The following is a 16,547-nucleotide window of genomic DNA, read 5'->3' on the forward strand; positions in this document are numbered from 1 at the left end:
ACTAATCATTCCAGGAATATGATCCTGTAGGGGTTTTGCCGATGTCGTTGTGAAAACCGATAGATCTATTGTGTAACATAGGAATGACAAATACGTGAAGACAATAGCTGTAGATGTTCGGCAAACAGTCTGCATCACTCTACATGGAGTAAGTGTCAGTGATGGGAAGGATAGATAGGTGCACTCAGTACTAACGAGCATGCGGGCAGGTTTAACATGTACTGATGCATGTCCGGACGTAAACAAGCGAGTTACAAAACGGTTACAAAACACGCCTTTGTTACACATTTGTATTGATTTGAGCTGTCTCGCTAAGATTAAGTGGACAAAGTTATAAGTGTGTGTACTTTTGTAAGGCGACAATTATGCGAGTGTGAAGGCCGTACTGGGAGTTACTGTGTTATTCTAATTCAACTTATTATGTAACACGAGTGTTCTGAATGACATTATTCCTTCATTAACTCCTATTTCGTTTCCTTGTACTGAATCATTTTCCACTCGTCAATCTTGCGAGAACCCTTGCTTAGATTACGGCGATGTTGTTATCGATTACGATGATATATTGGAAGTGGTATAACCGATCTAAACCTGGTATAGGCTGACGTTCGAATGGCCGATTACCACGTTGTGTGAAGGTCAAGGTTATCTTGACGTCACAAATATTTGCTCTATCGCTTCAAGTTTAAAATTGTTATGTGCAGAAGAATAACACTATGATTTATTCATCGTTGTCAGATTTAGTAAGTGTGCACATAATAAACGTGTTTAGTGTGATTATTTGACTTGCTATTCAGTTTGTTGAAGTATAAAAAGGGAACTACTTTTTCTGGCGATGGAGTAAGTTCAAGGACACACTCCGGCACAGCGATGACTAACATAACATCACTGCCACAGGCTTATTTGCATATCACGTGACCGGACTTTTCTCTTGTTTGTAAACAAACTCGCATATTCATTATAAGAAGACACTGGACTCACGAAAGCTTTTCGGCGCTCTCTTCATATTGTTTTACATTGTTACATATATATTCTTCCACAACTGCGACAGTTAGGTCTATGACAGTACATATTTAGATATCAAACTGGCTGCATCGTTTGCTCTCCATCAGCTTCGATGACAGCACGTGGAGCCGTACAACCTGTGTAAACAAAGAATCGCTACGCAAATCGAAATAGTGTTACATGTTTTGGACATTTTCTCAGTGAAACTAAACCATTCTATTAAAGATGTTTAGTTAGATGTGTAGACTCGTCAAAAATAAAAGAGTAAAAGAAATCTGTACATCATATTGAATGGACATTGCAAGATGTGACGAATCGTCACATCTTTCTGGCCTGTGGCAGAGCTACTATGCTGGCTTGCCGCATGGAATTCTGGGTAGGAGAGTGGTTCAAGGAGTGATAATATTGACCTTTGACCTAGAGGAACTTTTCATGACGTGGTTTAAATAATGAATTACTTTCACACAAAAAACAGCGTAAAACGAGTTGAATTAGAATGGGGATAACTGTACTGTGTTCAGTCATCCCCTAGATACCACTCAGTCTACCGCAGTTAGCCTGCAATACAAGATATTGGGGTGTAAAGATTCTGACACGATTCGTCACAGAAAAAAACCAAATGCAATAACAATCCTGTATGAGCGTTATTTAATAAATATATACACCATCCCTCCAACATTATTTCACTTAGGTAAAGCAAGTATGTACTGTGTCGTTTTTTAAATGCACAAAGCATGGTCGTCACAAAAGGATCCATAAAGGCTGGGGAAGACAGTTCACCATTCTTTGGTCCTTCACAATAATAAACATAGGGTCTCCTCCGAAAAAATTCGTGATACCAAATTCCTTGTTGGAGACAATATAAAACTGTTTTATTACTAAAACCTTACCGTATCTTATAGTTATACCGTAAGCATATTACTGTTCGTTCATTGTTATTCCATCCTTTAATTTCCATCAGTCACTATTAGCGGAATACATATTCAAGGCCTCAGCTGTGAGACAGAAGTTTCTCAATACCTGATGCAAGCGAGACAACTCAAACATATTCCGCTTAACATCTTGTTTATCTACAACTATGGTTTGATTGATTGACTTGTAACCATTACAAATAATTGTGCTCATTCATCAATATATACATATATAATTTGCTATGACTTGATATGCTATTTCTCAGAATTCTGTACCAAACTGCAATGGAGTTAACCCTATCAACTTTTGCATTATTATATTGTCAACCTATGATTATTATTGTTCAATTGTACAATGTAATTACTTTATGCCATTCACGCTCTTATGAAAGAGCCACCAAAACAAAATGCGATGTATTGTTTGTACTCTTGGCCTATGACCCCTATTACCGAAATAAATTGAATCGAATTGAATAATTTTACACTTTCATACTCCTGCGAATGCATGAGCTCCTAGATGTATGGCTTGTGTTCACGGTTTGGTCATCGGATCCTGTGATTCGTCAGTCAAATGTGTACCGATTTCTTTCAAGTTCCTCCAGAAATTCCCGATGTGAAACATGCACTATATCCCAGAATTCCACTTGTTTGACACGTGACAACCACGTGTCCACTTTCGGCCAGATCCGGAACTGGAAGTTGGGCCATTGTAGTTGCAGCAGGACGGTGGCGACGAAGACGTCAGCGACGGTGTACCTGTCGCCTGTCAGGTACTTGTGTTTGGCGAGGTACCTGTTCTCCAGGACCTCCAAGTGCCGAGTGATGTAATGGAGACCCTTCTCCACCAGAACCTCCGTCGCCTCCTCGTTAGGCAGGGCATACTTCTCCAGGAACTGTGGGTACACGTACCCGTACCCAACAACCCTGAAACCAATGTAGAAGTTATATTTAAAGGCAGTGCTACATTGAATGGGGGTGGCGGGGTAGCGATTAAAGTGGAATGGGGATAGTGCTTAAAGCGTTCGCTTGTCACACCGAAGACCCGGGTTCGATTTCCCACATGGACACAATGTATGAAGCCCATTTCTGGTGTGCCCAGCTGTGATATTACTGGAATATTGCTAAAAGCGGCGTAAAACTAAACTCATTTACAAATATGTTCATGGCTTCACATCAACGGTCTGCTGCAGGAGGTCCTGGTCAGATGGAGGGTGGAACCAGGGAGGGAGGGGGAGAAGGGACGGGGCCGAGTAATGTAGTTTACCACCTCAATGAATGCTATGAAAAGATTAGCAGGGAGCTACCTACGATATACGTCATCCAAGTATAATTTACATGTGTATTCAAGTACCATGCACACTACTGCTGCCAATACATATTAACTAAGCAAAACTTAGTTTTAACAGTTCATTGCAGACATTATCAAACTCAACTGTCGTTTTCTTGGTGTTGGCAACAGAGTTAACTTGTAAGGCAATGAGATGTTTAATGTGCCAACTTGGGAGGTTGTGTATTCTTCAGTACCACGTTAGGTGATAGTGAGTAGTTTATCTGCTTGATTCCACATTACAGCATGATGAGGAACTGTTTCATCCACGCTCTGGGCTTGGGTATGCCAGACATTTGTAATTAAATGCAGAAAAGGATTATCTACCTACAATTGTTTTTCAGGTTTTAAGATTTTACTGGGCTTGAAAGTAACTAATCTCGACTTATCTGATTGAGTATGTCGGAGATCGCAGTCAATTCTGCTATGTTATATTACCTGGACTCATTTCTGTCACAGCTGCTCTTCAACCCAAATGTCACAAGCAGAGTATCGATTTAAACGGCAATATTTGTGTATGAATTAAAGTATCAATAGACACTCTAGAAAGCCTCATCTTAAAACCCTTCAGTACACATGGTACTAAGGCACGTGTTTCGGTGTTTCCACGTATATTGGGTTACGCATAGCGACGAGTGTCAGTTATTTTACAACCGCTTCATACATTCTCGAATAATTCTGTGTGCGCGTGAGTGGTTTAATTTGGGTTTGATTTGAGTTTTAAGTGACCTTGAAGGATTTCTGTTTGTACGTTGAATCACACATGTTATTATCACGGCTTGATTTCTAGGTTGTGATAAATATGGAGTATGAACTGGCCCCTGATATTCAAACGTCGAACAGAGGCTTTTGCGCACAAACACCACCCCATGTACTTTCTTGATGGAGTGAGTTTGGTTTTATGCCGCTTTTAGCAATATTCCAGTAATATCACGGCGGGGGACACCAGAAATGGGCGTCACACATTGTACCCATGTGAGGAATCGAACTCGGGTCTTCGGCGTGACGAGCGGACGATTTAACCGCTAAGCTACCCCACCGCCCCTTCTTGTTGGAGTTGAATCATATGTTCCAACTGCTTGCTCTGTAGGTTACACTGTGGATCCAAGAGATGATCCGGACCTTATTCTAGGTTACAAATCTCGAAATCTCAAAATGAACAAACAGTTATACGGATACCATCCTTCCACCCTCGGTGCGCCTGTTTGACAAGTGACCTATCAGTTACGACTGTTCGTGCGCCTGTTTGACAAGTGACCTATCAGTTACGACTGTTTGTGCGCCTGTTTGACAAGTGACCTATCAGTTACGACTGTTCGTGCGCCTGTTTGACAAGTGACCTATCAGTTACGACTGTTCGTGCGCCTGTTTGACAAGTGACCTAAAAGTTACGACTGTTCGTGCGCCTGTTTAACAAGTGACCTATCAGTTACGACTGTTTGTGCGCCTGTTTGACAAGTGACCTATCAGTTACGACTGTTTGTGCGCCTGTTTGACAAGTGACCTAAAAGTTACGACTGTTCGTGCGCCTGTTTAACAAGTGACCTATCAGTTACGACTGTTTGTGCGCCTGTTTGACAAGTGACCTATCAGTTACGACTGTTTGTGCGCCTGTTTGACAAGTGACCTAAAAGTTACGACTGTTCGTGCGCCTGTTTAACAAGTGACCTATCAGTTACGACTGTTCGTGCGCCTGTTTGACAAGTGACCTAAAAGTTACGACTGTTCGTGCGCCTGTTTAACAAGTGACCTAAAAGTTACGACTGTTTGTGCGCCTGTTTGGCAAGTGACCTATCAGTTACGACTGTTTGTGCGCCTGTTTAACAAGTGACCTATCAGTTACGACTGTTTGTGCGCCTGTTTGACAAGTGACCTATCAGTTACGACTGTTCGTGCGCCTGTTTGACAAGTGACCTATCAGTTACGACTGTTCGTGCGCCTGTTTAACAACTGAACTAACAGTTACGACTGTTCGTGCGCCTGTTTGACAAGTGACCTATCAGTTACGACTGTTCGTGCGACTGTTTGACAAGTGACCTAAAAGTTACGACTGTTCGTGCGCCTGTTTAACAAGTGACCTAAAAGTTACGACTGTTTGTGCGCCTGTTTGGCAAGTGACCTAACAGTTACGACTGTTCGTGCGCCTGTTTAACAAGTGACCTATCAGTTGCGACTGTTTGTGCGCCTGTTTGACAAGTGACCTATCAGTTACGACTGTTTGTGCGCCTGTTTGACAAGTGACCTATCAGTTACGACTGTTTGTGCGCCTGTTTGACAAGTGACCTAAAAGTTACGACTGTTCGTGCGCCTGTTTAACAAGTGACCTAAAAGTTACGACTGTTTGTGCGCCTGTTTGACAAGTGACCTATCAGTTACGACTGTTTGTGCGCCTGTTTGACAAGTGACCTAAAAGTTACGACTGTTCGTGCGCCTGTTTAACAAGTGACCTATCAGTTACGACTGTTTGTGCGCCTGTTTGACAAGTGACCTATCAGTTACGACTGTTTGTGCGCCTGTTTGACAAGTGACCTAAAAGTTACGACTGTTCGTGCGCCTGTTTAACAAGTGACCTATCAGTTACGACTGTTCGTGCGCCTGTTTGACAAGTGACCTAAAAGTTACGACTGTTCGTGCGCCTGTTTAACAAGTGACCTAAAAGTTACGACTGTTTGTGCGCCTGTTTGGCAAGTGACCTATCAGTTACGACTGTTTGTGCGCCTGTTTAACAAGTGACCTATCAGTTACGACTGTTTGTGCGCCTGTTTGACAAGTGACCTATCAGTTACGACTGTTCGTGCGCCTGTTTGACAAGTGACCTATCAGTTACGACTGTTCGTGCGCCTGTTTAACAACTGAACTAACAGTTACGACTGTTCGTGCGCCTGTTTGACAAGTGACCTATCAGTTACGACTGTTCGTGCGCCTGTTTGATAGGTGACCTAAAATTTACGACTGTTCGTGCGCCTGTTTGACAAGTGACCTAACAGTTACGACTGTTCGTGCGCCTGTTTAACAAGTGACCTAAAAGTTACGACTGTTCGTGCGCCTGTTTAACAAGTGACCTAAAAGTTACGACTGTTTGTGCGCCTGTTTGGCAAGTGACCTATCAGTTACGACTGTTCGTGCGCCTGTTTAACAACTGAACTAACAGTTACGACTGTTTGTGCGCCTGTTTGACAAGTGACCTATCAGTTACGACTGTTTGTGCGCCTGTTTGACAAGTGACCTATCAGTTACGACTGTTTGTGCGCCTGTTTGACAAGTGACCTATCAGTTACGACTGTTCGTGCGCCTGTTTAACAACTGAACTAACAGTTACGACTGTTTGTGCGCCTGTTTGACAAGTGACCTATCAGTTACGACTGTTTGTGCGCCTGTTTGACAAGTGACCTATCAGTTACGACTGTTTGTGCGCCTGTTTGACAAGTGACCTATCAGTTACGACTGTTCGTGCGCCTGTTTAACAACTGAACTAACAGTTACGACTGTTCGTGCGCCTGTTTGACAAGTGACCTATCAGTTACGACTGTTCGTGCGCCTGTTTAACAAGTGACCTATCAGTTACGACTGTTTGTGCGCCTGTTTGACAAGTGACCTATCAGTTACGACTGTTTGTGCGCCTGTTTGACAAGTGACCTATCAGTTACGACTGTTCGTGCGCCTGTTTAACAACTGAACTAACAGTTACGACTGTTCGTGCGCCTGTTTGACAAGTGACCTATCAGTTACGACTGTTCGTGCGCCTGTTTGACAAGTGACCTAACAGTTACGACTGTTCGTGCGCCTGTTTGACAAGTGACCTAACAGTTACGACTGTTCATGCGCCTGTTTGACAAGTGACCTATCAGTTACGACTGTTCATGCGCCTGTTTGACAAGTGACCTATCAGTTACGACTGTTCGTGCGCCTGTTTGACAAGTGACCTAACAGTTACGACTGTTCGTGCGCCTGTTTGACAAGTGACCTAACAGTTACGACTCCAGTTTGTCGACGTGCTGACATCACACCAAGCAGCTGCAGCTATATGATATCAAGCCCCGACGGTGACCATTGCTCATGCGGTTAACCCCTAGGCTGTACACAAAGGTGAGGTGAGGTGAAATTGGGTTTTCACGTCGCACTTGAGAATATTTCGCTCATATGACGACGTGCATGCGTGTGTATGTGTATGTGCGGCTGCTTGTACTAGCCCAGACTTAAGCTGGTTTTATAGTGGTAGCCCCCTGAGATACCATGCCGCAGTGAAGCATGAATATCCCACTCAGACACATTATACTGACTCCGAGCCGACCAGTCCTTGTTGTACCCATTAATGCCGAGCGCCAGGCAGGGACCAACAAGTACCATATTTTAACGTCTTTTGGTATGACGCGGTCGGGGATCGAACCCGCGACCTTCCGCTCTCCGGGCGGACGCTCTAACCACTACACCACAGAGGCGGTGTACATAAAGGTCGTTGACGAGGGAAGTTCCGTGAGTCGTAACAGTCAGTCGGTCTTTGTGGAATGTAACCCAGATTCTCCAGTGGACCCATACGGACACTCCTTCTCCTTCTATGGTAAACCCAAGAATACTGACCTGTGCAGCTCACTGTTGGCCCAGCTGACCAGAGACTCACTCATCATCCGGGTACTGAGGCTGATCCCGAAACCTGCATGGTCAGCAAACTGGGTGGCGAGATAGTGCAGTATAGCGGGGCTGTGAAGTCAGATTGGTCATGTAAGTAAGTGTACTAAATCATGTGTAGTTTGGCCTGTGATAATATAATGATAAAACATTAAAATGTATTGATGCAATTACGTTAGGCCAGTTCTTACAAAATACCCGTTATACGTCTCCACCGTGGTGGTGTCAAAGTTTGCAATACTTGTTTCTTGTTTAATGCCGCACACAGCAATATGTCAGCTATATGGCGGCGGTCTGTAAATAATCAATTCTGGACAATCCCGTGATCAACAGCATGAATGTCAGTCTACGCAATTGGGAAACGATGACATGTGTCAACCAGCGAACCTGACCACCGGATAGCTGTTGTCAAAGTAATGAGTGGACTCCAGTGGCTGCAAACATGTGCTCGTGTTCACCTACACAAATAGTTTAGAATGAGGAAATGGTTTGTTGTGCTGCCAACCTGTTAGTCAGTATTACCCTTCAAACACGACGATGTCGCCATCAAGAAGAATAGGCACCTCCTGGTGAGGCTGCTTCCGGACAATGTCGGGCAGATTTGTCTCCCCTTGGCTGAAGTCCACGTCAATCAGGACGTGGGGTATCTCGTACTGCAAAACAAACTGCGTTGTAATATTACCTTCCCATGAAATTGTGTTAAAAGACTCCCCCACATATAACGGTGCGAATGTAAGTCAGTACAGGGACAATAACTGAAGAGTTCAGTTAGACAGAGATGCACAACAACATACAGTCGACCATCGTCTACCAAGTTCTACTCATACAGCTAATGTATCTGTCCAATTGAATCGTATATTTTGTACCCGAACAGAAAGGCGTCACTTGCTCTCTCAAGGAAAGCGGGAGTGGCAGTTGGTCGGAAAAAGCATTACTCGAGTGACACATCGATCAATGCCTAGCTGCCTGACACATGTATAAAGGACGTATTGGTGTGTGTCCTTCAAAGGAGAGTCAACATGGCCACTAGCCACTGGCAACGGAAACCCGGACTCAATCTGCACTGAGAAAATACACAATGAATCAAATTGTTTGATCTTGCAAGTAGACATATAATGATTATCGTTATCATATTTGCACGGATAGTGCGTGTATTTTAGCGGTACGGTAACGCAAGTTCTTCTATTAAATACAAGCATGCACGAAGGGCGTGGACAGGACAATATGATCATGTCTGCATGTCCTTCAGTCACTGTATTGAAGTCTGTACATACCGCGCGATCAAGACGCTGATACCAGTTTGTTGGTATATAATACAGTTATAAAGGCAGGATAACATCAACTATTGCTTTATAACAGTCTTGAATATACAAATGTCGTGATCTAGCAGTATATGAAATGACGCTAAAGATTTATATGAAAGAGAGTGCATCAATACGTCCTGTGTTCAAACAGACGGACTGGAAGGGCGAGGGAATAACACGGTCGAGACACGGACACACGCTGTGATCCTGCAACAACATCTAACAGACAACATCTGAACGACAACAGCAACCAACGAGCATCACTTGTGGAACTTCCTCATAACGAGACTGAATGTAACAACATAGAAAGGCGTCAAGTACTTCTGGATGTAAGTTATTGGGAAATGGGGTTGTATTGTTAAAAGGGGTCTACATCCAGTGCAGGAAGTACGATTAGATGTCATGCCACACTGTGAGTGAGTGAAAGAGCCTTTACATCAAGCTTGGAAACAAAACAACATTCATGGTCATACCTTCCCGCAGGCCTCATCATAAGCAGAAATTACATCCTCCTCAAGTAGGAGGCGGCTAGATAAGGTGTCAGCCTCTGATGCTGACGGTTCCGGTTCTACTCCAATATTGGAGCATTCAATACCCAGAACATTCAGAACATTCAGTTCAGGTAATATGTTGAACACGAAAAGGGACATTTCACCTGTTCCTATTCTGTTTAGTTTAAAACACCAAATATGACGTGTTGTACATTACCGTGTCGTTACAACTACACTAGTAATCGTAGTGAGGCCAAGAGTCCACAAGGGAAAACAGAACATGGCATTAATGAGGGCAGTAATATTAGCCCCGTCAAAGGATTAGCTTGCTTTCAAAATACATTGTACTGTACCTGGAGGACACGCCAATACAGATAATACCATACGACATTTTAAAGGTCATGGTAGGTTGAATAATGATTATTTCATGAACATGCCTTAGAGCCTCTCTTCCTTAATAGTGTGGAGGCAGTGGTAACAGTATCCAGAAACATGGAGTAATGTCCAAGCTGCCCCCTGATCATGTTTCAAGGACTGTCATCAGGATACCCCTAAACGTGGGTTTCACCAGTGGAAATATCCCTCGTGTTTCAGGCACAGCTTAAAGCACACTTAACCTACACTCAAGTACTCACACCTAGTCTCCATCAACGCAGGGTAACATGAAATATACATGCTGTGAACGGCCGAGAGATGAACGATCAGCTTTGTCAAATATGTCAGAGATAGAAATGGGTTCGGAACCAAACATTCACACCGCAAGACACCGAACAGTGCACGTGGGCCATCCAATTCCCCCGTGCACGTGGGTTGGTGGTCATCCTCGTCTTTGACTCAGTGAAGGTCGACAAAGCTATTAGTGTTGATAAGTTCATTCTTCACAGAAACACGTTAGCTTTCCCAAATGTTTTAATGCAGTGTTTGTTATCAGAGTGAGAAGTCGGCAACTCGATGAACGCCAAGTCCTTTTAACACGTTGGACCGTCTGTAGAGGCGTGGGTGTATCTGGGGGCGTCCTGTTGAACACTGACGAACCTTCACGAACCCTCACGAACCCTGACAAACCTTAACGTACAGCAGCATGGCAGATTTGGGGGCTGTGTGCCCTGGTATGGCGCGGAATCACATAGCTACCAGAAGACTGTTGTATATTGTATATTACTTCATTCGCCAAGTAATTATTAATACAAGCAGCACAATATCAGGAATCTACCTGTCAGTCTCTGGGATCTACCTGTCAGTCTCTGGAATCTACCTGTCAGTCTCTGGAATCTACCTGTCAGTCTCTGGAATCTACCTGTCTCTGGAATCTACCTGTCAGTCTCTGGGATCTACCTGTCAGTCTCTGGAATCTACCTGTCAGTCTCTGGAATCTACCTGTCAGTCTCTGGAATCTACCTGTCTCTGGAATCTACCTGTCAGTCTCTGGGATCTACCTGTCAGTCTCTGGAATCTACCTGTCAGTCTCTGGAATCTACCTGTCAGTCTCTGGAATCTACCTGTCAGCATTAAACTTTATGATTCTCTGACAACTTTCAAATCTCATTGAAAACTCATTTTCGAGAGCTTGTATTACTGACCCTTGTAAACCCACCATGTAAATTATTGATTTTAAATTATCCTCTCTTTTATTGTCGCGTGTTGATCATGCACACGTTCGTGGATACAGGCGTGCAATGGCTGATAAATTATTATCATTATTATTATTAAGTACTGGACAGTAACCGCCTCCGTGGTGTAGTGGTTAGAGCGTCCGCCCGGAGAGCGGAAGGTCGCAGGTTCGATCCCCGACCGCGTCATACCAAAAAGACGTTAAAATATGGTACTTGTTGGTCCCTGCCTGGCGCTCGGCATTAATGGGTACAACAAGGACTGGACGGCTCGGAGTCAGTATAATGTGTCTGAGTGGGATATTCATGCTTCACTGCCGCATGGTCTCTCAGTGGGCTAGCACTATAAAACCAGCTTAAGTCTGTCTGGGCTAGTACAAGCAGCCGCACATACACATACACATGCATGCACGTCGTCATATGAGCGAAATATTCTCAAACACGACGTAAAACCCAATTTCACCTCACCTCACTGGACACCTGTGATAGAACTGACACAACATACTAATGCCAACAGTTGTGCCATTTGCGCACCATGCAGGTCCAGGGTTGTATTTGCTGATGATAACGCCCGTGCCAACTGTGGACCGTACCCCTAGCAACATATATATAGTATATAGCCAAGGCAAATATGCCACCATTTTGTTTTGCGTCCGGTCGGACACAACACAATAAAGCTGTCCAAGTTACAAAGTTCTTTCATGGTCGACCTACCTCATAGTATCCGAGAGAACTGGAGAGGCAGGCATAAGAACATTCTTCTCTTGTCTCCAACTCACGTGTTCCAGCTCAAAGGTGTATATACTCACAGTAAATAGTTACGCAACACCCTATCCTTATTTGTATAAACGCTGAACGCCCTTTGTCCATTACGAATATATACACATGGATTTGACTTCAAATCTGAGGTAGCACGTGCTTGATGAGACACTGATACTAGTACAATACCAGGATTGCAGTATAGAAAAGAAGCAGAGCACACAGTTGAACAGGCAGAAATGCAACTGATGCCAAGGCGCATTCACTAAACTGACTTCAGTTTCAGTATTTTTATATATGGGTGTTGCGACAGAAACCTGAATATTTCGTTTCGTCAGAAACTACATACACGAAGTGATTTTATTATTTTTATATGATACTTTAACAAATCGTAAGTGCTGCTTAATTATTTTCTAATTATATAACGGATTTCCGAGTACATTAAATGTCTCGAGTGGTGGCCCTTAAGAAGGATCTGAATGACGATGAATATTGATTCAAGTGTAGAGGTTATTGTAAATTGATTGTGTATTGGTTGTATGTTCGAGAGCATTAGAAATGCTGACTTTGTGACGCTATTGATGGAGAGGGTGATGTAACAAGACTACATATGGTGGCTGAGATTAAGGTCATGGTTAAGTATGGTGATAGACCCGAGATACAACCCACTGAGGACATCCCACTATGACAGAGTCAATATAGATCTTACAGATTGGGCCTCTACTGTACGGTCAGTATAACTGTACATCTGTACACTAAACATTGTGTCTTCAGATTCACCAGGCAACAGAGGTGACATATAGATCGGGAACACACAGAGTTGTATCTCCAGGTTTATACATATCTAATAGGTTTATGTACTTGATAGTTCGGGTTACACAAAGAGGTGAAGACAGGATCGGTGGCACAGATGCGTATTGCTTACACAACGCGCCATTAAACATCAGCTTTTTTCAGCTAGTAATGAAACTTTAATATGTCGATATGTATAGGTTAATCTGTTTACAAACCATTGACCTGTAAACTGTCTCAAGTGTACAGACGACTGAAGGTAGCTATTGCAAGTAGGTGAGTGATGAAGAAGATATAACCGATTTACGAGCGCAATGTTACTCTATACATCCCTGCAAGGTGGGGATCTCACCTGTAACATGTGCCACCACAAAACCCTGCAATGTGGGCATCTCACCTGTAACATGTACCACCATATCACCCTACAAGATGGGCATCTCAACTGTAACATGTACCATCATACTACCCTACAAGATGGGCATCTCACCTGTAACATGTACCACCATACTACCCTACAAGACGGGCATCTCACCTGTAACATGTACCATTATACCACCCTACAAGACGGGCATCTCACCTGTAACATTTACCACCATACTACCCTACAAGATGGACATCTCAACTGTAACATGTACCATCATACCACCCTACAAGATGGGCATCTCACCTGTAACATGTACCACCATATCACCCTACAAGACGGGCATCTCACCTGTAACATGCATCACTGGACCCTCCTACAAGACGGGCATCTCACCTGTAACGTACCACAATATCACCCTACAAGACGGGCATCTCACCTGTAACATGTACCATCATATCACCCTACAAGACGGGCATCTCACCTGTAACATGCACCATCATACCACCCTACAAGACGGGCATCTCACCTGTAACATGTACCATCATATCACCCTACAAGACGGGCATCTCACCTGTAACATGCACCATCATACCACCCTACAAGATGGGCATCTCAACTGTAACATGTACCACCATATCACCCTACACGACGGGCATCTCACCTGTAACATGCACCATCATACCACCCTACAAGATGGGCATCTCAACTGTAACATGTACCATCATATCACCCTACAAGACGGGCATCTCACCTGTAACATGTACCACCATATCACCCTACACGACGGGCATCTCACCTGTAACATGTACTACCATATCACCCTACACGACGGGCATCTCACCTGTAACATGCATCACTGGACCCTTCTACAAGACGGGCATCTCACCTGTAACATGTACCACCATATCACCCTACAAGACGGGCATCTCACCTGTAACATGCATCACTGGACCCTTCTACAAGACGGGCATCTCACCTGTAACATGTACCACCATATCACCCTACACGACGGGCATCTCACCTGTAACATGCATCACTGGACCCTTCTACAAGACGGGCATCTCACCTGTAACATGTACCACCATATCACCCTACAAGACGGGCATCTCACCTGTAACATGCATCACTGGACCCTTCTACAAGACGGGCATCTCACCTGTAACATGTACCACCATATCACCCTACAAGACGGGCATCTCACCTGTAACATGCATCACTGGACCCTCCTACAAGACGGGCATCTCACCTGTAACATGTATCACTGGACCCTCCTACAAGACGGGCATCTCACCTGTAACGTACCACAATATCACCCTACAAGACGGGCATCTCACCTGTAACATGTATCACTGGACCCTCCTACAAGACGGGCATCTCACCTGTAACGTACCACGATATCACCCTACAAGACGGGCATCTCACCTGTAACATGTACCATCATACCACCCTACAAGACGGGCATCTCACCTGTAACATGCATCACCATACCACCCAACAAGACGGGCATCTCACCTGTAACATGTACCACCATATCACCATACAAGATGGGCATCTCACCTGTAACATGTACCACCACACAACCCTGCAAGGTGGGGATATCCTGACAAGGTACAGCTCTACGGGTGGGCGGCTGTTCTTCTCCCTCTGCGCGTCTCCGTTCATGGTAGATGTTTGCCCTGGCATCTTGGGTCTGGACATTGTTTACCTTATATACAGGAGTCCGACAATACCGTGTGAAGAAGTCGTGAGATCATGGCTGTCGTCAATCACGGTAGCCTCTCACAATAGCATGTGTAGAGAAAGTGACAACACAAAGGTGACCAAGTCAGATCGGTTCTGATAGTGAACTGTATCTACATTAATAAGGCCCAATAATGACGTCCCACAACTAAGTTCTGGACAAAATGTCAACGTACTCCCGACGACCAGGATTGTTTTAGGACCAACTTTAAACGAGGACACACAAATTATAAACAGTAGCCAAGAATCTTCTACAATTCTTCAATAAACAATCACAGGAATCATTTTTGTACCACGTTTTTTCCTGATCTGAAACCTGTGTCGCTTTCCTGAGCCCTCTGGGTTATTCCATATCGACAGTTATCCTGAACGGCCGGACTTCTGGTTACACTCAAAGCGGGATCATTTCCTAGGCATGTTCTACTTTCCCTGGCACACTGTTGTCCTGGAATTCGATCTAAGATAACTGTTTTAGAACACAACAACACAATATTTGCTCGTCACCGTAACGACACGTTTCAATTTCATACCCCAGCACGCGAGGTGGAGTTGAGATCAGGTACCGCATGACTTGTCAATGTGGTCGTCAACAGGTGGGCCTGACAGGCACCGGTCTGTATTACATGCCCGTCAAGAAACTCGAAACGTATTGTCAACAGAGGTACGACAGTTTTATAAGACTTTTTTAGTCGATACCATGGAACTGTCACCGGCCTCACAACTAGTCTGTAGTCAGCTAAACATGTAAGAGGTCAAAATGGTTAACTTGTAGCCTAAATATATCCCGTACGACAAAGCTCTGCGTTTTAGTGTCGGTTGCAGCACAGCAGGGGGTGGCAACGCTATTGTTGTAGGGGTAAATACAATGTGCTTAGATTTACAAAAGCTGGTATTTAGATCATTGTTGTTCTTACACATGCTTTAAACAGGCAATGGTGCCAATCACTGTTATCGTGTTTATTGTTGGCCATAACGTATTGAGTGTTTCAGGTACATTGCTGATACTCTCCTTGGACTGTCACATGGCGCCTCTTCAGCGTTCCTTCACTTCCCCATATACGAGGCATTTATCATATGCTTACCTAATCTTGTCTTGATTTACTTACTTATCTATCCAGTTATAGATACCTGCGTCCGAACACACATTTAAATATTGGGCAAAATGTGTCTGTGTGTATATGTGCATGTATGTGTGTAAATGTGGGTGTATGTGTGTGTTTGCTCTTTGTTTGTTGTTTACTCGAGGTGCGTGCGTCAGTGTCTGTGTGTGTGTGTGTGTGTGTTAGTATGTGTTAGTGTGTATTATTGAATTGTCTATATACTAGTACTTTTCTACTTATTTAATCATACATTCAATCATCTATTTAGTCATTTACTTAGATATATTCCTGTGAAACATTTTATATTTATTTCTTTATTTATTTATTTATTTATTTATTTATTTATTTATTTATTTATTTATTTATTTATTTATTTATTTATTTATTTATTTATTTATTTATTTATTTATTTATTTATTTATTTATTTATTTATTTATTTATTTATTTATTTATTTATTTATTTATTCCTGTTAACCTGTTTCCTCATTATCACACACTCCACCCCTCTCAACCCGAGCCA

At 43.5% G+C, this 16,547-nt stretch overlaps 1 protein-coding gene across 1 annotated transcript; it reads right to left on the reverse strand.

Annotated features, from left to right (window-relative positions):
• Window positions 1-2,293: 2,293 nt before the first annotated feature.
• On the reverse strand, window positions 2,294-15,477 carry LOC124292246 (glutathione S-transferase theta-1-like). Its single transcript, XM_046729313.1, has 4 exons — window positions 14,744-15,477; window positions 8,389-8,519; window positions 7,819-7,938; window positions 2,294-2,837 (listed from the first exon to the last, which is right to left on the reverse strand). Exons 1-4 carry the CDS (start codon window positions 14,882-14,884, stop codon window positions 2,477-2,479), a joined length of 753 nt encoding a protein of 250 aa, XP_046585269.1. The 5' UTR covers window positions 14,885-15,477; the 3' UTR covers window positions 2,294-2,476.
• Between the last annotated feature and the right edge of the window lie 1,070 nt (window positions 15,478-16,547).

This window comes from Haliotis rubra, unplaced genomic scaffold (assembly GCF_003918875.1).
Source record: "Haliotis rubra isolate DU_JTF1 unplaced genomic scaffold, ASM391887v1 Scf51, whole genome shotgun sequence".
Lineage (NCBI taxonomy): Eukaryota > Metazoa > Mollusca > Gastropoda > Lepetellida > Haliotidae > Haliotis > Haliotis rubra.